Source organism: Acinonyx jubatus, chromosome C1 (assembly GCF_027475565.1).
Source record: "Acinonyx jubatus isolate Ajub_Pintada_27869175 chromosome C1, VMU_Ajub_asm_v1.0, whole genome shotgun sequence".
Classification (NCBI taxonomy): Eukaryota; Metazoa; Chordata; class Mammalia; order Carnivora; family Felidae; genus Acinonyx; species Acinonyx jubatus.
Window position 1 is genome coordinate 84,930,635 of NC_069381.1, and position 26,748 is coordinate 84,957,382.

A 26,748-nucleotide genomic window follows, 5' to 3' on the forward strand; every position below is an offset into this window, starting at 1 on the left:
GTATAGAGGTCAGCAGTGAAAAAAAAGACAAAATCCTTTTTTTTTTCGGAAAGATCACATGATAATGGGTGAGCAACAGTAAACACAGCAGCATAGCAAATGCTAAATTTTATAATGTGTCAGGAGGTGGTAAGTGTTGTGGATAGGGGAATCAGGGTTAGGGAAGGGTAGGGAGCATACTTGTTGGATAAATGAACCGAATGCATTTTATATAGGGTAGGCCTCACTGGTGTCTGACCGGAGAGGGAGCATGTCACATGGTTATCTCAGGGAACGCTGTTAGTGGCAGAAGGGTCAAGTGAAGCTGGAACAAGGGGAGAGGAGTCAGAGAGGTAATTGGGACCAGGTCACGGGGGTTTATAGGCCACTGTAAGGACCAAGGAAGATGAGCAGTTGTAGGCTTTGAGTGCTGGAGTGATACCACTGCCACTGTTCTGCACGTAGACCAAAGGAAGGTAAAGGCAGAGGCATGGGAACTAGATCGGAAGCCATTACCAAATCCAGGCAAGAGATGAGAGTGCCTCACGCCAAAGTGGCAGCAATTGGAGATGATGTGAAGTGGTCAGATTCTGGGACTGTGGTGTTTTGAAAGTGAGGCAAACGGTATTCCTAATGGGCTGAGTGTGAGAGAAAGGTCTTTCAGTTGTAACATTAAGGGTAGGATTGAACCGCAGAAGATGCAAGAGCACCAGGCTTTGAGGAGAGGAAATAGTGTTCAGTTTGGCTGTGTTGTAATACTTGTCAGACATCTAGCTGAAACTGTCAAGTAGATGGTTGGTAGGTTCCAATGTGGAAATACAAATGTGGGAGGATGAGCATATACCTGGTACTGAAAGTCTGGATATTAGATGAGATCAGCTAGGGAACAGTGCAGAAAAAGAAGGAATCTGAGGACTGGGCCTTTGGGTAGTTAGTGCTTAGTACTCCAAGTTAGGAGAAAGAAGCACCAAAGGAGATTAAGGAAGACTGATAAATGAGTTAAAAGGTACCAGTGAGTATTCTCTGGAAGCCAAGAGGGGAAAAGCGTTTTCGTTAGGAGAGGAGATCGCCTGTGTCCTTGCTGATAGACTAACTGCTAAGAGGACTGACAAGTGAGCACTGGTCTGAGCACCTTGGAGGCGACCCTGACCAACAGCTTTGCAAAGTGGTGGGTGGCAAAAGTTCAGCTGAAATGTGTTCAAGAGAAGAGAGAAAAGGAATTGTAGGCGGCAAATACACAAAAATTGGTAATGTAGGAGAGCTGGTGGCAATTTAGAGAACGGTCTTTGAATAGTGAGTTCATATCCAAAATGGAAGAGAGGAGTAGAATGTATTTAAATGACCAACAGATGGTCATACGTAAGTGTTTACTAATCATCCGTCACAGGGAGATGGAACCTGGATTGATTTATGATTTTAGTAGCCAACTAAGCAAGCACTATGGTGTTCTCTGGCAGAGTAACAGTACACGGGTAACCTAATTGTTCCAAATTTCGCTGGGACATGGTTTATAATCAGTAGCATGGCTTTCTTACCTAGAGGCAAATGAAGGATGTTTTTTGCAACTTGTCACTATGCTTATTTCTAAAGTAACATTGCTGGCCCTTTATGATGAAAAATAGAGAATTATTGTTCCAGAGGCAGAAGAGAAAAGTAATGCTTTCCTTTAAAAAAAAAAAAAAAGTTTTTTTTTTTTTTAATTAATTTTCTGAAATGTGTAGTGTGTTATTGTTTGATTTTCTAATTTTTTTTTTTTTTTTTTTACTTTTCAGGCTGGAGTGAGACAGCTTTATGTACAGATTGACTTTGCGGCCATGTAATGAATGAAAAGAAATTGTCCTTTTTGGGGGACCCAATATTTCTGGTACTGTACAATCCAAAACACTGTACCTAGCTTTTTAAGACGGAAATCGTCACTACAAATCCCCAGCTCCAAGTACACCAGGTAGCGTCAGCCTTTTGTGCTCTGCCAGGACTTCACAGCTGAGGGATCAGAGTTAAGAGGGTCCCTCCTGGACTGTTGGTCTTGTCTTTTGTGCTCTTCCCTCCAAACCATTTTGATTTCTGAGGTTTCTAGTTTTGTTCCAGGATGTTAGTTTTTGTTTCCTTTCTTTTCTTTTTCCATTTCAAAAATGCCCTCACTCCCAGTTCTCCTCCTAGCCAGTAAGAATTCGGACTATGGGCCTCCAGGCATCTGAATGTCTTCGCTGAAGCTGATGGAAGCCACTGCTTCCTTTCCACAAAACTAGTGTTACTAAAAAAAAAAAAAAGAAAAGAAAAAAAAAGAAATCATTTTATATGTAATGTCACGATTGTTGACGTTCTTCAGTATAATCATATGTTTGTAAAATTGTTTGTACCTTGCAAACTTATGAACCAAACCATATTGGGTTTTCAAAGTGCCTTTGTATCAGAAAATGTATTTGCCAGCATAAAAATGTACCATCAAAGGTCATGCATATGTTTTTTAATGGGTAATTCTGTAATCTGTATAAGGTGGAAGACTCTTGTTAGTGATGTATACAGATTGTCTTTTCGTGTCTTTCCAGCATAGGTTTAAATATATGAAAAGTTTCCTCTTACTGCTTTACCTCATCAAAAAACAGGTGTTATTTTGCTTTTTAAATCAGATTCAGTTATCACATTGCATTATTCCATGGACTGTATTTTCAAAACTTTGCAAAGCATTTGTTTTACAGACGGTTGTTTTGACTAACTTAAAACATCTGCTAAATCCCAAATTTCTCTAAAAGCTACTTGTCTGTGATAACCTTTGCTATGTCTCCTCGCTGTTGATGGATTTTCTTAATGAAAGGAAAGGCAATGTAGAGTGAAGGCAGAAATGGTTGTGACAATGTTATTGTGTTTTTTCATTCCTCAAATGCTAAGTCATACAATTTGTTTTCTTGTGCAAGCCTTGCACAAATACAGTTGCTTTCAGAAATCCTAAAAGCAACATTTTATTGAGTTTGAACTATTGAAGATACAGATCAGTTGTGATAAAACAGGTGTCTTAGAAGTAATAAATAAGTTGATTTCTGGGTTCTGGTGTATTTGAAAAATAAAATCGTGATTTGAGATGACAAGTGCTTGAACACTCAAAGATTCTCTGTGGTTTATGAAGAAATATTGATCTGGATAGACATTTACCCATTGTTCTTTGTTTTATCATAAGGTATCTCCCCTTTTAACTTTAAAAAACTGAATTCTTGGGGGAAAAAACCCTGCAGGATGGGAATACTTGTTTAGAATGTAAACCAATAATAAGCACTTTTTCACTGATGGGGCAGAAATCGCTGTTATTTTGTCTAAGTTATAGAGTATCTTTCTCCCTATTTCTGATCTACAGTTTATGAACTATAGTAGGAAAACTGGACTACTTTATGCTTTTCTAAACTGCTGCAGATTGCTATGAGTTGTTGACAGTCTCCGTTTTGCAGATTAAGCAGTATTTTCAAAGCATTTCTACTTACTGCCAGGCAGTTCTGAAGCTAAGAATTCCTGCAACAGAATATGTTTGACGAAAACAACTGTTGAGATGTTTAAGGAGGGAAAGTATAAAAGGAAACGTCCTGATAATGTACTGCTTTTTCATTATAAGTCTAAGGAGTCATTTGGAAGTTTTCATCCACCACCAAGCCTGATAGAAGCCTGGGGTGTTCTGTGGGTTTTGGCATATTGTGGAAAATGTGAGTCTAGATGAAGGCAGGAATTTTGGTTGTGTGCCTTTAAAAACTAATATTATATGTAATTGTACTGATTGTTCACATGTGGAGATAATATTTGCACTGGCCTGGAAAACTGACCAGTGCATTTGCAGATGCAGTTCTGCCTTTCACCAAGCCCTCCACTCCAAGTGAAGCTTTTCATCATTTTAACTCTATTCTCAATACACAAGTGCATGCGTATGTCTTTTCTTTGATAAGGCATTGAGCATACACATTATTAGACTGATATGGAACTCTAATTTTGCACCTGTTACAAGAGGTTGCCAGCTTGTATGATTTAGCAGGTTGGCATTTACATTTATGCTTTAATTAAATGTCCTTAAACCTGTGTGTGCAGTAAGGACAAATTAGTGTGAAAAAAAAAGCAACTTTGTTCTCACAAATACTGTTATAACAAATACTCTGTCTCATCTGTGTTTTTGGCACAGGTGTACTGCTAAAATAGATAATTCCACTCAGAAACATTACCTGATTGTTGTTAAAGATTTGAGATGTCTTTATTATTGAGCTAAGTAATTCTTGGGGCTCAAGAGAGGGGGATGAATCTCTGAGTAGAACTTTGCCAATTTTTTAAAAACCGAAATATTCTCTGGAGAACAAATTTGTTTTGCTCTGGGGCAGTTTACTTAGCAAGGTAAACTTCCCCAAACTGAAATTACCTATATTAGTTTTGCGTTTTGAAATCTAGATTATATTACTCAAAGGGCTTACTGTGTGTGTTTTATTTTGCTGACTCCCTGTGCACTTTTGTGAGAGGCAGTGTGTAATCTGTAGCTCCGTATTCTTCTTATTGTTGCCAAGCTGTCTTGTGCAGAGGCATAAAGAAGTAGTAGGTAGTGGCACTGGGATTTACCTTGTATCCAGATGCTTCAGCATTCTTCAAAGCCTACATGTATACGCCAGGAACCAAAATACTGTGACTTGTGCACCTTTGTAAAGTAGCCCAGTCAGTGACTCCAAATGTAGTTGATGAGAGTTCTATGATGTTTTTACCTACTATGGGATAATCAATTTTGTATAGATTAACATTGTGGCATGCTCCTACAATGCTGGGATTTAAGAACAAAAAGATTTCATTGAGTAACAGAATTTTACATCTAAGGGACTGTCCTTAAAAGCAGTCTCATTCTACCTCTCATTTTAGAGATGAGAAAATTGAAGCCCAGAAATGCTGTCCATTACTCAAGGTCACAGAGAGAATTAGTGGCAAAGCCAAGACTAGAACCCAGGTCTTCTGACTCCAAGTCAACTTCTTCCTACTCTGTTGTGCTGCCTCTCCAGTGTAATATTTGCCTTTCTGTAAATGTGATGAAAAATCATTTGTAAATAAAGGGAAGCTGACCTCCATTTTTGGTACATTAAGGCACTTTATAAATGGAGTTTTATTGTCTTGTTTTTCATAAGTAATTATGAGATTTAGAATATTATTTCCATACTTTCATTATGAGGTTTAGAATATTCTTTGTGGAAAATATAATTTTTGTACTCTCTTTTACTTTTTTACTCTTATGAAACCAGTTCCTGATTTTTAAAATACAATGACATCTGTGCTCTTGGATACTTTTAACTTGTGAGTGAAATTTTCTGTTAATTGCTCGAGGCTAAACCCAGTTTAAGGATTGCTTAGTTTCTTTATTTTGTTTATATTCTCTGAGCTGGTACTTTTCAGAAACTAGGCTAATTCTCACGGGTTATATATACCATTTCAGTCTTGACACTTGGTAGTTTTATTACTTAGGGAGCTTTTGAGTTTTTAATATTTGTTCTCAGAGCCACACAAAATTGGGCATTAAATGAAATACAGAACCAAACAAGTTTTTTAAATCAATAGGGTGAATTTTTGAAGTCTTACCTGGACCCCAAATATTCAATTGCTTACTTTCAACATAAAAGCATTACCTTGATAAAGTTAAACTTTTTTCTTTCTGTTACCATCTTCAAAACAAATTATTTTACAGTTCACAAGAACGTTGGCAAAAATAAATAAATGTTATTCTTTGAAGCTCACTAAAAGTTTTATTAATGGAAGAAGATGGTTTCAAGACATGATCCACCAGAAGCCTTAGTCATCTAGATCTCTACCATAGAATCTAGACCCACAAATACAATGAAAAATTACGTATCAAAAGAAAAACATTTGCAGAGAAGTATAGTTAAAAGCTAAATAGATGGGAGTCTTTTTGATGAGACCATCTTTTGGTTTATGTTTAACCATTTCCTAACTACAGATTAAAACAGAAAGATTGGGGGTCAACGTATATTAGTATTTCTGTGTCAGGTTCTTTCTGTGGTCTTTTCCAGGTTATCACATTTGATATTTCAAAAAAGAATTTTGCATGCTTTTATGATTGATAGAGCATTTTCAAATCCCACCCCAACCCCAGCTCTGGGGAAGGAATTCTTAACTGCATTTTACAGATGAGGAAGCTGTTTTGGGGGACTTTAAATGACTTGCCTGAGGGATAGCCAGTGGTAAGGTACTGACCTTAAATCCAGTGTTTTTCTGATGACTGCTGTATTAAGTACTTCATTCTGCTGTGGTTTAAAGACCCAAGAAGTTGTAGCTGACTTAAACAGACTCTCCAGTAAAATCAGTGAACAATTACCATGACAAAATAGATTATGGTGCAATAGTTCCATATACATTGCTTAAATTCATTCCTTCATTCAGTGCTCTCATGCGTATTTCCTACCTTTGCCACTGAATTTAAACTGTGCAGCCACCTCACACCCCCTCCTTGCCCTGCAGGGCCCTTTACTAAAAAGAATAATCAGAATCAGTATTTCAAAATCTTTAGGAAAAAAAAAAGTTTTACTAATGCTCAGATTAAGCTGCTTAAAAAAGGGAGGGATTCAGAAGAGAGCCTATGTATGAGTAAGGAGAACCTGAACTCACCCTGGCTAAGAGAGAGGTTAACTTAATTGATGAGGGAATTCTCTTCCAAGAAGTACAAATAATTTGTGCTGCTGGAGAGGGATCTGAGGATTTGATTTACAACATTACATTGTACAGACACCTTTTCAAGGAAGAACTCTATTTCTTAATTAGTAGCAATCTATGCTTAATAATAATACTGAACTTTGAACTCTTCCTGAGGCTTTGAAAATTTAGTATTTGCAATTCTGGTAATATTGGCAAGTTTGTAAAAAAAAAAAAAAAAAAAAAAACCAAAACAACAAAAAAAGTGTCTCTTCATCCATCCCATTATCCCCAAACTTAGCACGAGCTTATATGCTCAATAAATGTTTGGTTAACTAGTGAGTAACTCTTGTAGATGGTAGTGGATACAAAAGTTAAGTATGGGCTGTGGACAGAGAGAACCAGTAATTTATTGTTTATTACAGAAGACACCTCAGCTTTTCTTTGGCATTTTTGCACAAGTAAGTGACTTTGTATTCACTTTGGCCATTTTTTTTCAAGGAACCCTGTGAGCTGCTTCTCAATTTTAATCCAGGAACAGTAGACCAAGTATAGAGATGTTATCCATGTTGTTGGATAGGAATTTGGCAGAACTGGGACCGTGGAAGCTGGGTCACTTGAATTTTTACATTATGTATTGCCAAATGAGAAACCACATTGCCTCCTTGGTTTCTATGGAAAATTGCCATATTCCTATTACTTTAAGGATCTGTGTATAACATACTTTGTTTCATTTATCCCCATATGTAGGACTATCCAAAACTCTTAGTGGTATATCCTAAAAGTGCTTCCAAAAAAACAAACACTACGTGTATTAAGTGATTTAAATATTTCTTAGCTTTTTTTCCTTTTTTCCCCTTTCCCCTCTAAATCTTAAATTTTAGTAGAGCTTCTCTATATTTCTTATTTTTCATCTCTTTTAATTAATTGCTGCTGCCACGGTAAAATTTCCCTTTTACTAAGTGAAAAGAAAGCTTTATTTTTAATTTTAGTATTTGAATTTTGTTTATGTACCACGTATCATGCATTAGTTAGCCTCAATGAAGATTTGGTTTTGAACTAGAAGTATCCTGTCAAGAATTTGCTAAGTAATCCCATTGCTTCCTCTGATAGCAAAATTTCAGAGATATTTCTTCCCAACTGATACTTTGCCCCGACATTGGTGAGTTTGATCAGTAAACAGAATGGATCTTTTTATATCAGAAATACTGTGAATTAAAAATTGCCAAATCCCTTCTCAGTATATTCTAAATACCCCTACAACATCTTACCTCCCTGTCTTTTCCTGCCAAGTTTGAATTTGGGTTTGATTCCTTTGGTGAAGATTATGGCATCAAAACATTTCTAAACAAATGTTTGAGTACAAGGCTAGATTGCAATGTCAAATTTCAGACTGTTGTACTTTGGTTTGAATATGCTAAAGTGAATAATTATGATTTGCCTAAGTGTAATACAACAAATCCATCTTGTATATTTCACTTTTTTTCTACTTGAAGACATTCATGTATATATTTTAACTTCAGATGTATTTAAAAAGAATAAACAATTGTAACAAAATTCTTCCAATAAAATTTGTTTCAAAACCTTCACCTGAATTGTGTCTATTAGTTTGACAAATTGAAAGGAACACTGTGAACCAAACAAGTATTGGAATCAATCCTAGAAGTCTTAAAGAATGGTGTTCAAGACCAAAAAACAAGAAAACTCACCAGAGAGAGGAGATGCTTGGAGATTGGTAAGGTCTTAACATGTGAAGGCCCTCATTGTGGCTCTGATTATTTTGCCTGATGAACACCATCTCACAGTATTTGTTTCCAGATATTTGGATTAACCCTGAATTATTCTTTCACCTCATTCCCTGTGTATGATATCAGCTTACAAGAAATAAAGACCAAAACCAGACATGAGCCTCTGTTATCTTTCCAAATTTTTCCCTCTATTCAGAAGCAGTTAAAAAAAAAAAAAAAAATCACTTCTCCACAAAATCTAAGATCCCACTCATCCCACCTTCTCACACATAGTCTATTAAAGCAGCCTCTTTACTATTAATCTCTGTTCTGTAATAAGGGCTTTATCTTTAGTGTGTCTACTGTTGACACCTTTTTTGTGGTCTGCATGTGCTTCTAATGTGTCCTTTCTAACCATGTCCATAGCTCCTGCTGATACAGCTTTGCTCTTCTTTATATTTTAGAAGTTAATCAGAGGCCATCGTGGCTTAATTCTGGTTACATTCATACATCTCAAAATCAACAAAGAAAAAAAATGTATTTTTTTCCCACTCAAATCTCTTCTCAACTACCAGTTTCTGTCAGACTCCCTTACATAATGCTTGGAAATCAAAACACTGCTTTTGCCACCTCCATTTTCTAAATTCCCTATTGCAACATCCTTCCCTTCAATCCTTTGGTATCTTTTAAATTCACCTTTTCCACTTCCACTGCCTTATTCCGGGATGTCCGTGATGAGTACATGCATGTGAGACTACCTAGCTTCCTGTCTTTTCCATGCCCAGCTTGAGCCACCTCCATGTCAGTCCCCGCCCCCCAACCCCCGCCTCCCCATATCACCACAAACACAATTCTGGGCATAGGCAGGAAGTACAAGGGATTTCTGCAGAATCAGACTTTTGCCCAAGCATTCTGAAAACATTCCCCTACCCTGGCTTCCTGATTACTTTCTGTTGGCCCTTCTGTACTCTGGACTTTGACCTGCTAGATCTAGAGCACCTGCCAGGACTCCCTGCCTTTCCTGTGTTCTCTAGAATTAGCATCTGAAACTACAGTGGCCCATCACCACGCCCTCAGAGCAGCCTCTTCTGTTTATATACTGGTGTAAGCAAATTATTTACTACAATACTCCACTACCTCATCTTTATCTAGAGTTTTTGTTTCCTTCCCCACAGAAGCCACCCTGTTACTGTACTGACAGACTAAGTGCGCTTCTCAGTTTTCGGTATCAGTCCTCCAGCTCAGGAATCTAGTGGCTCCCTAATGCTCATCAAATACAAATTCTTCTGAACAACTTTAGAAACTCCTAATGCTTTTCCTCTCCTCCCTGTTCAATGTAATTACCCACAACATGGCAATAAGCAAAATAACACTCTAGACCAGGGAAAGAGCAGACAGGGAGAGACCAGCAGGCCCAACATGCAGATAGAATGACAGCAATTCAGTATTTTTCATTCTGGAAAAACAAATGAAGGTAGGAATGGTGGGAGGGAGGAAATAAATGAAAGAAAAAGAAAACCGCCTTTCAATGAGATTCTAGTTCATTCAAACAATCTGTCAGCTCATCCAGCCTTATTTCCAGGTTAAAAAAAAAAAGGGTTTAAAAAAAAGTCTACCGTATTTCAGACTTAGCACATGCTATTAACTTTAAATGTACATTTCAACGTTATCTGCTAAATTTCTATAACCAAGAGAAGTAATAATGGTAACAGTAAGATAATACTCAAAATGTATGGAGTCTGGCACACTTTAGGCAATCAAAATTTATTGGGAAAATTGATTAATTTAATATGAAGTTTAATTCCTCCTTGGAAAATGTTTCTGTATACACTTTCAAGTAAACTGCAAGCCACTGCTAAAATCAAAGAATTAAAAACAAAAAAATTTAAAAAAACAAAAGCATTTGAAAGTATTTCCTGAATGTAGGCAGATAACAGTATTTTAAAAGAGTGACACTATATAAATAAACATGAAATTCAGATTCATATCTAATCTTAGTACAGTTTCACATCAATTAAAACCCTACTATTTGGCTTGGACTTTTGAAAATAACATACCACTTCCAAAATGATAAATATCTATCTGATTAGCCATCACTCTTCCCACCCTAGGCATTAAGTGAGGTCAGACTGTTGTCCAACTTTACAGGGGTTATCTGTCCTGTATGTGCATCATACTACTTCCCCTTGAGCAATACTTTGTACACAGATGATAGATTTCTACAGAACTTCACAACAAAACAAAGTTACTACACTTGTAATAATAATAGTTGAAGCAAAGGCTTCTTATTGGCTTCCAGAGACTTCCTCCAAGCAATTCTGTAGTGGTGACCAAAAACCATGGAAATCCACAACAGCTATCAGCAAGAAGAGGGAATTTTTCTCTGTTTCCTAGAGCTGTGGTTTCAAAAGCATAGAGCAACCCCCTGTTGCTTTTTTTCTTTCTGTCCCTCCACATGGGTCAGGATGTAGGCTCAATCATGAAGCTCTAAGACAGACAGCAACAGAATAGAGTAACTAGAACCCCAAGTTTCTGGCAGAGGACTGAAAATGAGGAAGTGGCAGAGAGGTCATGGAATGGGAGGGGCACAGGAAAGCAATCTCATAAAGTTGTTTACAAACCCCAAGGGACATGCTCAAGTCACTGATGCTCGGATCTGCTCCTACTCAGCATACCAAAACACCTTCAGAACTAAACTATCCAATCAACTAGGTCCCAGACTGTCTAGGTCCCACACTGAGTAGCACAAACTTGAAATAGATCCAAAGAGAACCGCAATCCTTGAAAAGTGAACTGACACTGGAACCATAGACCACAGGTAGATTGGTTATTGCAACCTGAATCTAACCAGGTTGACTGCCTGTTAGAATAAATAGATTGGCATTCTCCACAGAATCTAAGCAAGATCTAGAATGAATCTTCTAAAATAATATTTACAATGTCCATACTATAATCAAAAGTTACCCTGCAAAGTGCCACAAAAATTTCAACTTATGTTAGAAAAATAATAGATGAGGCTGAGATGACATCAATATTGGAATTATCTGAGAAAGACTTTACAGCAGCTATTATAAAAATACTTGAATAAGCCATCAGAAATAATCTTGCAATAAATATTAAAACAAAATAGAAGATATAAAAAAGAAACAAATGGAAGTATTAGAACAGTAACTCAAATTTAAAAACACACATGCAAATGGATTCAACAGCAAATGCAGCAGAGGTAAGAGTTAATGAACTTGAAGACAGATCAATAAAACTTATCCACTCTAGGGATGTCTGGCTGGCTCAGTCAGAAGAACATGAAACTCTTGATCTTGGGGTTGTGAGTTCAAGACCCACACGGTGTAGAGGTTACTAAATAAATCAATAAACTTAAATTATCTATTCTGAATGGCAGAGAATAACAGCCGGAAAAAAGGAAAGAAGGAAGGAAGGAAGGAAGGAAGGAAGGAAGGAAGGAAGGAAGGAAGGAAAGGAGGGAGGGAGGAAGGAAGGAAGGAAGGAAGCAAGGAAGGAAAAGAGCTCAGAGATCTGTGGGACAATAAGAAATGTCTAACACTCATGTTATCAGAGTCCTGGAAAGAAAGGATTCTGCATACAGTGCTGAACCAGACAGTGCTGGAAAAATATTTGAAGTAATGGCTGAAAAGTTGCCAAATTTGGTGACATTAACCTATAGATTCAAGAGGCTAAGCAAACTCCAAAAAGGTCAAACCCCAAAATATCCACACCTAAATGCATCATAATCAAATAAATGCAATCAAAATCTCATGGGTTTTATTACAGATGTCAACAAGTTCATTCTAACATTCATATGGAAAGGCAAAAGAACTAGAATAGATCAGTTTTGAAAAAAGAAGAAAATTAGAGGAATCACACTACCTATTTTTAAGATTTACCATAAACCTAAAGTAATCAAGACAGTGTGGTATCATAGAAGGGAGAGACATAAAGCAACATAACAGCAAAAAGATCCACACAAATATGGCCAACTGATTTTTGACAATGGTGCTAAAACAATTCAACGGAGAAAGGATAGTCTTTTTTAAAAAAACTAATGGTGCTGGAGTAATCGACATCTATATGCAAAAAAAAAAAAAAAAAGGATCCTTTCCATTAAAACTTACACTTCATACAAAAATTAACTCTAAATCTAGATCTAAATGTAAAATGCAAAACTATAAGAAAGCATAGGATAAAATGTATGTGTCTTTCAGTTTGATGATGGGTTCTTAGACATTGTAACAAAAAAACATGATCCACACAAGAAAATACTGATACTCTCGATTTTGATTTCATCAAAATGAAAAACTTTTGTTTTTACTAAAGACATGGTTGAGGGAATAAGAGGACAAGCTATGGACTTGGAGAAAATATTTGCAAATCATGTATCTGGCAAGACTTGTGTCCAGAATATGTAAAGAATGTTTAAAACTTAACCATAACAATCCAAATTAAAAGTAGGCAAAAGACATGAAATGGATGCTTCATTAAATAGGATACAAAAATGATTAATAAGCATGTGAAAAGAGGTTAACATCATTATCCACTAGGGAAATGCAAATTAAAACTATGATGACTGGGTCACAGGGTAGGTCTATTTTTAATTCTGTGAGGAACCTCCACACTGTTTTCCAGAGTGGCTGCACCAATTTGCATTCCCACCAACAGTGCAAGAGGGTTCCCATTTCTCCACATCCTCGCCAGCATCTATAGTCTCCTGATTTGTTCCTTTTGGCCACTCTGACTGGTGTGAGGTGATATCTGAGTGTGGTTTTGATTTGTACTTCCCTGATGAGGAGCGACGTTGAGCATCTTTTCATGTGCCTGTTGGCCATCCGGATGTCTTCTTTAGAGAAGTGTCTATTCATGTTTTCTGCCCATTTCTTCACTAGGTTATTTGTTTTTTGGGTGTGGAGTTTGGTGTGCTCTTTATAGATTTTGGATACTAGCCCTTTGTCCGATATGTCATTTGCAAATATCTTTTCCCATTCCGTTGGTTGCCTTTTAGTTTTGTTGGTTGTTTACTCTTCCCAGTAGTTGCTAGGAATTTACCCAAGGAATACAAGAGTACTGATACATAGGGGCACTTGTACCCCAATGTTTATAGCAGCACTCTCAACAATAGCCAAATTATGGAAAGAGCCTAAATGTCCATCAACTGATGAATGAATAAAGAAATTGTGGTTTATATACACAATGGAGTACTACGTGGCAGTGAGAAAGAATGAAATATGGCCCTTTGTAGCAACGTGGATGGAACTGGAGAGTGTTATGCTAAGTGAAATAAGCCATACAGAGAAAGACAGATACCATATGGTTTCACTCTTATGTGGATCCTGAGAAACTTAACAGAAACCCATGGGGGAGGGGAAGGAAAAAAAAAAAAAAGAGGTTAGAGTGGAAGAGAGCCAAAGCATAAGAGACTCTTAAAAACTGAGAACTGAGGGTTAATGGGGGGTGGGAGGGAGGGGAGGGTGGGTGATGGGTATTGAGGAGGGCACCTTTTGGGATGAGCACTGGGTGTTGTATGGAAACCAATTTGACAATAAACTTCATATATTAACAAAACAAAACAAACACAACTATGATGACATACCACAACATACTTACCAGAATAGCTAAAATAGAAAATATTGCCAGTAAGAAATGCCGGCAAAGATACAGAGCAACAGGAACTCTTTCATAATACTGGTGGGAATGCAAAATGATAGAGCTACTCTGCAAATCGTTTTCGAAGATTTTTGTGAAATTAAATGTGCATCTACCATATGACCAGGAATCCCACTCCTATCTAACTCCAGAAAAATTAAAACTCATGTCACATAAAAACCTAAATGTGAATGTTTTAACATTCGTATGTATGTATGTGCATATATCTATATCTATAATTGGTAAGAAGTGGGTGGGTAGGGGCATGAATATATAGGTATAGTGGGAAGAAGTTTTTTTGGTGATGAAACTTTTGTGTCTAGATTATAAGGGTGGATTCACTGAGAATTTAAAGAGCTAAAAACTAAACAAACAAATGAATGTAGTGTTCAAGTGTTTCTAATTTAACTACCAAACACTGGGATTTCATGACAGACCAAAAATAGTATTGTTCCTTTTTCCGCTGATAAATAATACACATTTTTCATTTTACAATTTCATTTAAATTGAGGTGAAATTACATACAGAATAGTGTCACCAGATTTAGCAAAAAAAATAAATAAATAAATAAAAATAAATAAATAAATAAATAAATAAATAAATAAAGGATTCCAGTAACATTTCACTTCAAATAATCATTTGTAGTATAAATGTGTCCCAAATACAGAATGGGACATACTTGTTCTGAATATATATATATATATATATATACACCTCTGTGTATGTACACACACACACACCCACACACACGTTTATCTGAAATTCAATTTAACTGGATTATTTTATTTGATCTGGCAATCCTAATACAGAAAAATGCACAGATCCTAAATATATATATTTGAATGAATTTTGGTAAATGTTTATACCCATACAACCAACACCCAATCAAGATACAGAATATTTCCATTACCTCAGGTTCCCTATTATCCCCAGCCAGTCAATCTTCATTCTCTCCATGGGCAAATACTATTTTCTTGTGACTACTTTTCCCTGTTGCTAACATGTTTTTAAAATTAATTCATGTTGTAGGAGTCAATAGTTCATTCTTTTTTATTGCTAATTAATATTCCATTGTAAAATACAGCAAATTTTAAAATCTATTCTCCTACTGGACACATGGCTTGGTTCCAGTTTGGGGCTATAAGCAAATAAATATATAAAGTTAAAAGCATTCTTATGCAATTGTTTTGTCAATGTTTTCATTTCTTTTGGGTAAATACCTAGAACTGATTTTACTAGTTCATGGCTTTAATTTATAAGAAACTGAAAACTACTTTCCAGAGTAGTTATGCCCATTTATATTCTTCCCAACAGCAGGCAAATTGCAGTTACTCCATATCCTTGCAACTTTTACTGTTGTTAGCCTTCAAAATCTTTGACATTCCATTGGCTTTGTTAATTTTATTGTTTGACCGTTTTCTATTTCACTGATTTCTGCCGTGATATTCAGTATTTCCTTTCTTCTACTTAGTTTTTATACACTTTTTTTTCTAGCTAAGATGGAAACATATCGATTTTAAAACTTGTCTTCTGTTATAGATTTCCAAAGCTATAATTTCTAAGAACTGCTTTACTTGCATCCCACAAATTTTCATATTTAATATTGTTTTTATTCAGTTAAAATAAATGTTATTTCCAAATATTTGGGACTTTTCTAGACATCTTTTTGTTAGTGATAGTGATTTAACAAAATTGTTTCTTAATGTTTGTTTTTGAGAAACATAGAGTGTGAATGGGGGAGGGGCAGAGAGAGAGGGAGACACAGAATCCGAGGCAGGCTCCAGGCTCTGAGCTGTCAGCACAGAGCCTGACGTGGGACTCGAACTCACAGACTGTGAGATCGTGATCTGAGCCGAAGTTGGACACTCAACCAACTGAGCCACCCAGGCGCCCCTGGTGACTTTTAATTTAATAGCCAAGCATATGGTCTACTTTGCTGAATGTTTCATACATGCTTGAAAATAAGGTCTATTCTACCACTATTGGGTGTAGTGATCTTTCAGTATCAGTTGGGTGCAAATGGTTTTTGTTCAAACTGTCAGTATTTTTGCTAATGTTTTGCCTATTAGTTGCCAAGAGGTTGTTAAAATCCTCAACTCTGATTGTAGATATGGCTGTATCTCCCTTTTGTTAGTTTCTGCCTCCTGTACCTTAAAACTGGTATTCAAGGAATATACCTTTAGGATTTTGTCTTCTTGATGAACTATCCTTTCTTTATGAAAAGTCCTTTTTTAATCTCCATTATACTCCTTTTGAAGTCCATTTTATCTTCTATTAATCGAGCCACTTGTTTTCTTTTGTTTTCTGTTTGTATAGTCTGTTTTTTCCCCATTCTTTTACTTTCATCTTGTGTCTTTACACTTAAAGTTTAACTCTCTTATAGACAACATATAGTTGGACCTTTAAAAAAATCTAGTTCTTTTAATTGGAGTGTTTGGTTTACATTTAAGTAATTACTGATTTGGTTAAATTTAGGTCTATCATTTTGCCATTTTTCTATTTGTCCTATATATTTTGTACCTATATTTCCTCCTTTCTTGCCTTTTTTTTTGATGAATCATATATCTTTTAGTATTCAATTTTAATTCCTCTAATTTTTTTTTTTTTTTGCTTCTGCCTTTCTTCTTTATTGCAGTTGCCAAAAGATTTCAATACATAACCTACATAGACCTGATCAGTCTACAATTAGTATTCCGCTGCTTTAAATAAAATGTAAGAACTCTGCCACTCTGGACTGATAAGATTTGGTTTGGTTTTACTTTTTAATTTCAGTACTTTACAGATGTCCTTCTTTTGTCTCATGACCTCCACGGTTTCTGAGGTGAAGCAGTCCAACATTTATTGCTTCCCTGTGTGTAGTGGGTTCCCGACTACCACTCTTGGTTGCTTTTAAGATTTTTCTCTTATCTTTGGTTCTCATCAGTTTTAGCTATGATGTGTTAGGTCTTGTTTTCTTTACATTTATTCTGTTTGGAGTTCACTGAGCTTACTGGATCTATGTATTGATAGTTTCACCAAACTTGGGAAAATTTTGATCTTAACCTACTCATAATTTTTCTGCCCTATTTTCTCTCTCTTCTCCTTCTGGGAATTCAATTACATATGCATTGGACTGCTGAATACTGCCCCCCATGACTTTGAAGCACTGTGCTGTTTTCTTCTTTCCAGTTATTTTTTTAGCCTTTATTCATCAGGAAAATTTCTATCCACCTGTCATCTGCACTCTGCTGTTAGGTCCAACCATTTGGGTTTTTGCTTCCATTTCTCTGACAGCACTCATCTATATACATTCATTATAACTATTGTTCCTAGTCACTGTTGATATGCTAAAGAGACTCAATTTGTTATCATGCCCTAGAAGTGTGAAGATTTGTTCCAGCAGGCAGTTAAATTATGGACTAATCACCTTGATTTCATGGAGGACTGATTTTACATTATGTTAAAGGTTTTGTCTTTAGTTTTAGGCAAATCCTTAGTCCTGGGCATGGTCTCTTCTAATACACAGCCATTCTAGAGATTTGACAGAAAGCCTAAAGTGCTTACCAAGCCTTCTAACTTGACGGGATTCAAACTCAAAACTGTTTTCCCTTGCAATACAAAGCAACAAACTTTGCTCAGATTTTTCAGCCTTCCAGCTATGGCTTTCCACCAGGTTCATGGCTTCCCCTGTACAAAGCATAATTCAGCAGTTAGCCAAAGAATTAAGAGGAGATTCGTATACAGACTGTAAGGCTGGCTCCTCCTTCAGTGCCATCTCCATTTCTAGAATTTCCTCCTCACTTTACAGCTCCTCTAGCAGCCCCCAATTTCTCTGACACCTCAAGCCAATAAGACTCTTGAATTCTAGCCTTCTCTTGAATTCTAGCCATCCCTTACCAGACAGACTGGGGAATGGCCTGAGGGAAAAAGCTATATATAAGTATAGTTCTCAGCTTGCTTTTGGTCATTCCCCAGTGTCTTCAGACAGTTATGTTTTTCCCAGAGTTTATAATTGGGAGGGCTTGTACATTACAAGCTATTCCACCATTACCAAAGCCAGAAGTCCTTCCTTATATAACTCTTCAATGCTTGCTTTAATGCCTCAGAAGAAAACAACACAGAACTGGTACTTAAATGTCCTTGGCTCTCTCCCTTTTTATGTAACAGATTAAAAACAGAATATTTCATATATATTTAAAATACCTTTTATCTCAAATGAAATAAGTCAGAATAATCTCTTGTTAATTAATGCTCCCAGGAAGTAGGGAAGTATATGTTCAACTTCCAATGAATTTAACAAAATTTAAGCTATGGTTGATTAAGCCATGGAAATATTTAGAGTTAGACCAACCAAACTAGCATCTAGCAAAGCTATTTCTGTTATGAACAAAAAGTACAAGACTCTACAGTAGTCATGAAATATTATAAATGCAGAGCCGTTTATAACTAGGAAAAAGAATGTGACTACTTACATACATACGGTGGCATATTACTGAGTTAAGTGATATGACAAATCTTGCCTAACCCAATGTCTTCAAACTTAAATTTTTTAAAGCCATATTTTATAGTCATTAAGTTTTCCATTTGTCCACTTGGATGTGAAAGATGCTATTTAAAACCAAACAGCAACTGTCCATGGCTGGCTGAACATTTATAATTCAACAATTATATAACCTCCAAAATACAGCAGAATATGAACCACATAATTAGAGTGTCAGCTAAACAAGACAAGGCAATTCAGAAAGATGTCATTTTGTGGCAAGTACTCAGCTGAGCTTTAAGTAAGAGGACGGTTGGGTGGTACTTACTCTTCCCACCTCTGCTTAAAGCACTAATACCAACTACTGTCAGGACAATTCATCTTGTGGTCAGCACAGCTGACTTTTAAAAAAGAAGAAAGTTCCACATTGTATAAACTCATTTCATAAGTAAAAACTGCTTTTAAATAACAATATGAATATCTATCCGCAAGTTTTCAGGCTTGGTCTGCTCCATGTGTGTACATCCTCAAAAATCACCAAAATAGCAGCAACAGATGATGATGTCATAAGGAAAAAACTCACTGCCACAGGAAACTAAGTATTATTGAGTCAAGATCTTTCTTCTTGGTCACTTGTTTTATAATTATTAGGTACACCAAAAGAACTGTTCATTATACAAATACGGGTGTGTGCATATATGACTGAAACTAACGTCTAACAATAGAAAATGTCTATGCTTCCATTCCATCAATGCTTTAGGATTCTGCGCTATTTTCTGGTATGGAAAACAGACTTAGCATCTCCATCTCCAATGGATGCATGTTGTCTCCTGTGATAATTAAAGAGTGTAACGGTCCTCCCAAGTCCACAGTACACATTTGCTGCAAAGTGCCTGCTGCAATTTTCTGGTCCTCAGCTCCAACCCTGGCTAAGCCAACACAGAGTGTCTTCTCGGTGACTGCTATTAAGAAGAAGAAGAAAAAGATACTGCCATTCAAATCAGCAATTGCATTACCTGTCCAACATTAAAATGAACATTAGTACCAAAAGTACATTTAAAGAAGCCCTGAATATCTTAAATCTCCTTAATCACATATTACAGACCAATTATCTATTGATTTACCTAAGGCTTTTCTAAATTATATGCACTACCTGACATATAAAGCAGTTCTTCCTAAATTTACCCTTTTGGAATTCCAAAGGCTTGCCCTAGTTTAAGTTTTCAGGATTTGATAAACAATTGCCTATATCCATACTCTTTACAACTGATTAGCATTTGTCTTTATTTTGTTTTTAATGTTTATTTATTTTGAGAGGAGAGAAAGAACATGTGCACATGAGCAGGGGAGGGACAGAGACAGAGGGAGACAAGAATCTCTGGCAGGCTCTGCTCTGTCAGCGCAGAGCCTGATGCAGGGCTCGAACTCATGAACCATGAGATCATGACCTGAGCTGAAGTCAGACGTTTAACAAACTAAGCACCCAGGTGCCCCAGCATTTGTCTTTATACAGCTTCTGAGTGAACAATGTTTATTATCTGCCCAAATATATATATATTTTTAAGGCACTTATGAATATTTAAGTTTATTTATTTTGAGAGGGAGAGTGAGATTGGGGGAGGGGCAGAGAGAGAGAGAGAGAGAGAGAGAGAGAGAGAGAATCCCAAGCAGGCTCTATGCTTAATGTGGAGCCTGACATGGCTTGATCTCAAGAAACATGAGATCATGACCTGAGCTGAATCAAGAGTCAGACACTTAACCGACTAAGTCACCCAGGTGCTCCAAACCTGCCTATATTTTTAATAAATTGCTTGATATATGTTCCCAGTGACCAAGGTATACTAGAAAAACAAGAGGAGTATGAGATAAATACACAGATTTGAATTTTTGCTTGGCCACATAATCACCTATGTCAAACTTCAGTTTTCTTTTCATTTTTCAAAACATAATACTATCTTTCTTAAATGGCAGTTGTAAGGGATGAGATAACAGACATGAAAGTATTTAATAAACTACAGAGCCCTTAACAAATAATGGGCATAATGACATTACTTATGTTTTTAAGTGCTGACCTTTTCATGATTTTGTTTAGTTGGGAAAGCTGTCTTGATTGAACAATGATCAACATGGGGCAAATGAGGGGCACCTGGGTGGCTCAGGTGGTTAAGTGTCTGACTCTGGATTTCGGTTCAGGGCATGTTCTCATGGTTTGTGAGTTCGAGCCCCAAGGTGGGCTCCAAGCTGGCAGTGCAAAGCCTGCTTGGGATTCTCTGTCTCGTTCTCTCTCTGCCCCTCCCCTGCTCACTCACTCTCTCTTAAAATAAAGAAATACATGTTTAAAAAATGGGACAATGATATCTACAAGGACAAGCAGGCATGCAAGTTTAGGCTTAAGTGTACAAAATTATGGATATGGAATACCCTTGCAAATTATTTGTTTCATAACTTTAATGAGACCTACTAATGAGAAAAAAAATAAGCAACAGTCATTCAAGAATCTCTTCATGTATTTTTTCTATCAAGAGATTGGTGCTCAAAGGCAGTCAGCAACTTACAACAGAATATAATGACAAGTTCTTTTAAAAACCTCTCAATAAATGGAGCACCTGGGTGGCTCAGTCTGTGAAGGGTCTGACTTTGGTTCAGGTCGTGATCTTGCGGTCTGTTCAGTTCGAGCCCCTCATCAGGCTCTGTGCTGACAGCTCAGAGCCTGGAGCCTGATTCAGATTCTGTGTCTCTCCTTCTCTCTGTCCCTCCCCAGTTCTCACTCTGCCTCTCTCTCTCTCTCTCTCTCTCTCTCTCACACACACACACACAAGTAAAAATAAACATTAAAAAAAAAAGAATCTCTCAATAAAGATTTACTGATGACAAACATTTTATTATATACCACGTACTGTGTCTAGATATTATGAATATAAGGATAAATTCTCTGGTTTTTATCCTGAGGAAAACTACTCCCAGTCTCAGTGAGAACAAAGAGAAAAAGCAGAATAAGTATATTTTTGCAGGATAGATCTTACCATAAATTTAGGCTAAAAAGGAAGTTCTGCATTTTACCTATGTATTTATTAACATGTTTACATTAAACCTGATTTACTGTTAACTTGTGAAAAATCCTCACTTTCTTGAATGGTATTAATGTTCCTAGGAAGAACTCCAATATTTTTCCTTCAGTACTACTTTTCGCCTATGAAATTTAAGTGAAAACTGAAAAAAAAAAAAAAACAGACAAGAAAAAGTACTATGCAAGCACACTGAACCTCACTTCAGAAGTGGGGGGTGTGTGTGAAGTTGTACCATGTGCACATCTCAGTACAGCAGTGGGGAAACATGAGAACCCTTTTAGGGCCTTGAGTACCTGGCTCTTCTCCTCGTACTCGTTGATTCTGAACAATCTCCAGAAGCTGCCGGGCTGCTTGGTTTACACTCATATACCGAGGAGGTTCATAGATCTTCCTTCCCCTGTAAATATAAAACTAGATGCCACTGTCCTCAGCCATGAAATTACATAACACATTTTTAATGCAGTTATTCCCCCAGGAATCCTCAGGTACCACAGTCTACATGGTTTGAAGCATTCACACATTACCCATTTAAGTATACACTAAAACATGAATACCATAATTGTTTAAGTTTAAGCTTTTTTCATTGTTCTACTTCAAGTGTCCTCTGATCTCCCCGAAATGCTGGCAGAAATAAAAGTCCAACAACTTAATGACAAATGTCTAAATCAAAGTTACTTTTATTTAAAGTGATAACCCAGGCAAAAACAGTTCAAATTAAGCAGCAATTTTTTCTAGATCCTGGCTTAACCAGGTTCTATCGTGTTCATTTTTATTACCATGTTTAAACCACATATTCCTCTTTTCACTTCTTCCTCTAAGAAAAGTAAACTAAAGTGGTAAATATCTAAAAATCTTGGAGGGTTAGATATGTTTACTTCTGATACCTCAAAGCCTACCACATCTGCCCATGATCATAATAAAAATACTGTTTTCATAGCTTACAAAACAGTTCATACAGATTATCTTACTGACTCCCCCAAAAATTCTCAAAGTCAGCACTGTCCAAGAGAAATATGATGCAAACCGCAGAGTTTTAAATTTTCTAGTAGTCATATTAACAAAAGTAAAAAAAAAAAAAGGCAAAATTAATTTTAACAATACTATTTTACCCACTATATCCACAATGTTGTATTTCAACATTTACTCCTATAAAAAGTATTAAAGAGATTATTTTTGTACTAAGTTTTTGACATCTGTTATTTCATACTTATAGCATTAATTCAAGTGTTAAATTTTCATTGGAAATACTTAATCTGTATTTAAATTTCATAAAATTCATGGTTGCAAAAGATTTACACAGTGAAGTTACTCCAAACATACTTTTCTAATAACTAAGTTGAGTATTTTTATTAATTAAAATTAAATTATGAACGCAGTTCCTCAATTACATTAGCCATTTTTCAAGCGCTCATTAATTATATGTGGGTAGTAGCTACTGTACTGCACATTGCCTCGATAAGCAAAAAAAGGATTTTAGCACTCATCACACATAGGAGGCAGACTCAGAAACCAAAGTAGCTTGCCTAAGAGCACATAACCAGAGGCAGACTCAGGACTCAAATCCACGTCTTCTTCTGACCACCAATTCATTAATTCACACCACAGATATTTACAGAGTGCCTATTAGGTGTCAACCACTGTCACGGTCCTGAATCCATGAGATCTATTGCTGTTTCCACTCCATCACACTGCTTTTCACGTCATAAGATGAGGTGATTAATTTTTACCAGTTAAGGAAAGCTAATTTTCAACAATCTTTAGAACCCATGTCCTTTAAGTAGAATTTATTGTATAAGGAATTAGAAACAGACATAAGCATTCTCAGAATAAGAACTTACTTGATTAGATTTTCCAAAGACTGCTCCTTTACTTTGATGTCTGTAGGAAGTGAAAAATAGTTCTCTTTTAATTAACTACTTTATCCAAAACCCCATGTGTCAACTTCGGTAGAGTCATTTAAATTTGGGGGAAGCGTTTTTGTCAAGTCTCCAAAATATTAATTTCAGAGCTCATGTCATTCTTCCGCCACACTTGTATCCATCTACTTTTTTATAGAAATATACAGAAGAATGGAAGCTTGTGGTGTGTAAAGGTCATTAGTTAGAAAACAAACATGAGGTTGGCCCTAAGACCATCCTGAAAGGATCTAATTTCCTCTTGGAAAAGAAGACACAGGAAAGAGTTAGATAAATATTGGCATATACACTACCTAACAGCTAATCCAAATCTTTGTGTTCATTTCTACTAGCTGGTAAGTGCACAGACCCAACTGAGAAGTCTTCTTATGTTCATATTCTTAACCTATTTTTCAGGCACTAGAACGTAAGCTTTAATGCATGTAATGTAACAGAAGAAAACTTTCACCATATTTTGAAAAGAAACCTTTGCTCTCTTGTGAATGGTTAAGACATGTCTAATAACTTGTAAATAAACCCTTTAATACCCAATATTCATAAACAGCGCTTTCCCAAGCACTGACTGGCAGGTATGGGGATACCACAGAGGCCAGAACACACATAATCTCTGCTCTCATGAAGCCTGAAATGCAAGTGTCACAAATCCTTGATTCTTTTTACTTCTTAATCACTGATGCTCAGCCACACAGTTTGGTAAAAGGTAAAAAAGCACAATCACTCCACATCCTCACAGGAACTCAGTATACAACAGCAAGAGCAACAGCTGCTTCCTGTTCTACATGCTAAAAACAAATGGTTCAGCCAAAGTCTGCTTTTGCAAAAATAAATACATTGCAACTGAAGGGTCTTTTTGTTGGATTTCTACAGCTTCCCTAAGTGATTATCAAAGTTTTTCTTATGAAGGAGACTAAAGAGTTTCCTAAGAAAATACAGCAGAGGTTAAGCCCTTGTAAGTATTTGTAAATGTTCTTGGAACCAGTGGTGAATGTACCTTTCAGGTTCGAAATATCATTATTTAATTTTTCCACTTGTCTAGCACATATAAGAAAAAATGCATATCAGTTATTGAAAATGGCCTGCAATACAATTAACAGACTTAGACTTCCTTTATATGGTACCTGCAAGATTTTTAAAAATTCAACACATTCATTTAGTTCATTCACCTTGAGGTTCTGAAATGTTGTGAGTTTTTAGTATTTTAACTTTTTAAATGATCTGCTCTATAGAACCTGGTTTTAAGTATGAAGAGGGCTGGGGAGAATTTTTACAGGCAAATGCTTTTTGATCGAACATAAGACTACATTATGAAATATTTAATATCAAGCCAGACCAGTCTTAATACTTCTCCCTTGTCTTCAGACAGGCCAGAATTATTCCTTTCTACTTCTACTTGCTAAAGGTAAGCGTCTCCTTTTCACTTTAGTGCCAGCACCCTGCATAATGCAAAGTACCCAACAGATATTCCATAAAAGTCTACTGAATCAATTTATTCATGTGGCTCTACTATTACCCACACACCAGCCTATCTTAAACTACCCCTGAAGTAACATAAGTCCCAACTCCTTCATAAAGCCTATGTTAACTTCCCCTCAAAAGCTCTTTGTTCTTTGAAATATCTAGTTATTACTATATTTTGTTAATCTTTAATTACATCATATATATCTGGTCTTTTCAAGTAAATTTTAAATTCTCTGTAGTATCCTAACATGGTATATTCTCACTAATCCCTACAGGGTCTGGACCACAGCAGGCATTCAATAAATATATACTAATTTAAATGGTGAGCATTCCAGATGATTAAATGATGAGATGTACGGTTTGAGGATTTGAAATCATATCTTATACTTCACACCTTGTTCCTGTTTTTGTTAATGGAGCAAGGAAGATATATTGTTTAGCCTTGTTTGTCTTTTCCCAGGAAAGCCAAGAAAAGGGGGAAGCTCTTAGAAAGAGAAATCGAGAGCCAACGTTCTGGTTTGTCCTTCCTGCCTCTTCATACAACATAACTTAATTGTTCTTTAAACTTTTGTGTACCTAGCAACTAAATTTCAAAACCCTGAGGGCAGGACACATGTCTAATACTTCCTTAGTATTCCAAAAAACCCTAACTCTACAATGGGCATAAAGTACAGCATGATATAGTAAAAAGCTGTGAATAACAGGTTATCTGGATTCCACCAATTCCACCACTGATAAACTAGGTGACACAGTGGGAAAATGATTAAATATCTCTGGGCCTCAACAACATAATCTTCAGAGTCTCTCTCAGATCTGTAATTCTGTGATTCTGATATCAATACTGTGGTATTCAAAAAACATCTCTAGGAAGACAAAGGATGGCACTTGGTAAGAATAAATGCTTAATACAGGTCTGCTGAATTGCAGTAAACTGACAAGAACAGGGTTTTGATGGATAAACGGGTAAGATGATAGAATGCTGGAGTGGATTCATGAGGGCATAAGAAGGGAGTAGCACGAATTATGGTATACACAAGGGAATAGCCAGGTGGTATTTGGAGCAGAAAATGCGTTCTCTCCCTGAGAGTAAGGGCAGTATGTGGCACACAGAGCAGCTGGACCAGGTCGTTCCTTAACCTCTAGCTAGTTATGCACAGAACAGCTTTACCTGAACACAAAATCAAAATGAGAATAATACGATGACTCCATATTGTGAATTTAAGGAAACTCCAAAGCCCTCACCTAGTAAGCATAACGTGTGCATGCCGTTTTGTCTGTTCTTCTTTACTTTGTCAAAGAAGCTTTCTGGTCTCCAAGTGTCTGTCCAAAAAACAATAGATACCGTCTCTCCAAACTTATACAACTAGAAAAAGTAAAAACATTAATTAATGATAGAACAATTCACTGCTTACTCTTTCAAAGTTAACAACCAAAACATAAAGTGAGACCCAGACTTGAGATGAGTGGGGGGTCAAATCTCTCACAAAATACATGTTCTCCTTGGTCCACAGCAGCTGGTGTCTCTCTGATGCCCTTTACAGTAGTGCTCCTAGTAGTTCAGCATTCAGTATAGCAACATATGTAACCAGTTCACAATTTAGCTATGTAGTTGCTAAAAATACTGAAACAGAACCCAGAAGGAAATAAACAAAGACGTTGGAGCAGTCAGAGCAGGGACTGTTCACTAGGTTAATTTTATTATCCTCACACTACAGACCACCAAGGCTCAGAAACATCAAGCTCATCTGCCCAGGGTCTCACAGCTAGTGAGTAATGAAAAAGACTCAAACTGAGGTCCAAGAAATGCTCCTTTCCACCATGGCAGCTCAGGACAATTC

At 36.5% G+C, this 26,748-nt stretch overlaps 2 protein-coding genes across 11 annotated transcripts in view; one reads left to right on the forward strand and one right to left on the reverse strand.

Annotated features, from left to right (window-relative positions):
* Positions 1-8,216, forward strand: part of SLC30A7 (solute carrier family 30 member 7) — an 87,121-nt gene extending 78,905 nt beyond the window's left edge. For both annotated transcript variants that reach the window (XM_053214535.1, XM_015073849.3), the window contains one exon: positions 1,752-8,216. In XM_053214535.1, coding sequence (XP_053070510.1) covers positions 1,752-1,799 — 48 coding nt within the window. In that variant the 3' untranslated portion in view covers positions 1,800-8,216. The remainder of the gene's footprint in view (positions 1-1,751) is intronic.
* Positions 1,705-26,748, reverse strand: part of DPH5 (diphthamide biosynthesis 5) — a 70,975-nt gene continuing 45,931 nt past the window's right edge. For 3 of the 9 annotated variants that reach the window (XR_008295090.1, XR_008295085.1, XR_008295089.1), the window contains exons 5-10: positions 26,153-26,273; positions 23,375-23,414; positions 21,830-21,933; positions 17,553-19,430; positions 8,337-8,501; positions 1,705-6,465 (exon numbers count right to left, since the gene is read on the reverse strand). Coding sequence is in view for 1 of the 9 variants with exons in the window: in XM_015073850.3 (XP_014929336.1) it covers positions 19,225-19,430; positions 21,830-21,933; positions 23,375-23,414; positions 26,153-26,273 (471 nt within the window). In the remaining 8 variants the exon portion in view is untranslated. Of the gene's footprint in view, positions 6,466-8,336; positions 8,502-15,043; positions 19,431-21,829; positions 21,934-23,374; positions 23,415-26,152; positions 26,274-26,748 lie in introns of those variants that run through there. The other 6 variants (XR_008295087.1, XR_008295086.1, XR_008295091.1 and 3 more) reach the window with 6 other exon arrangements.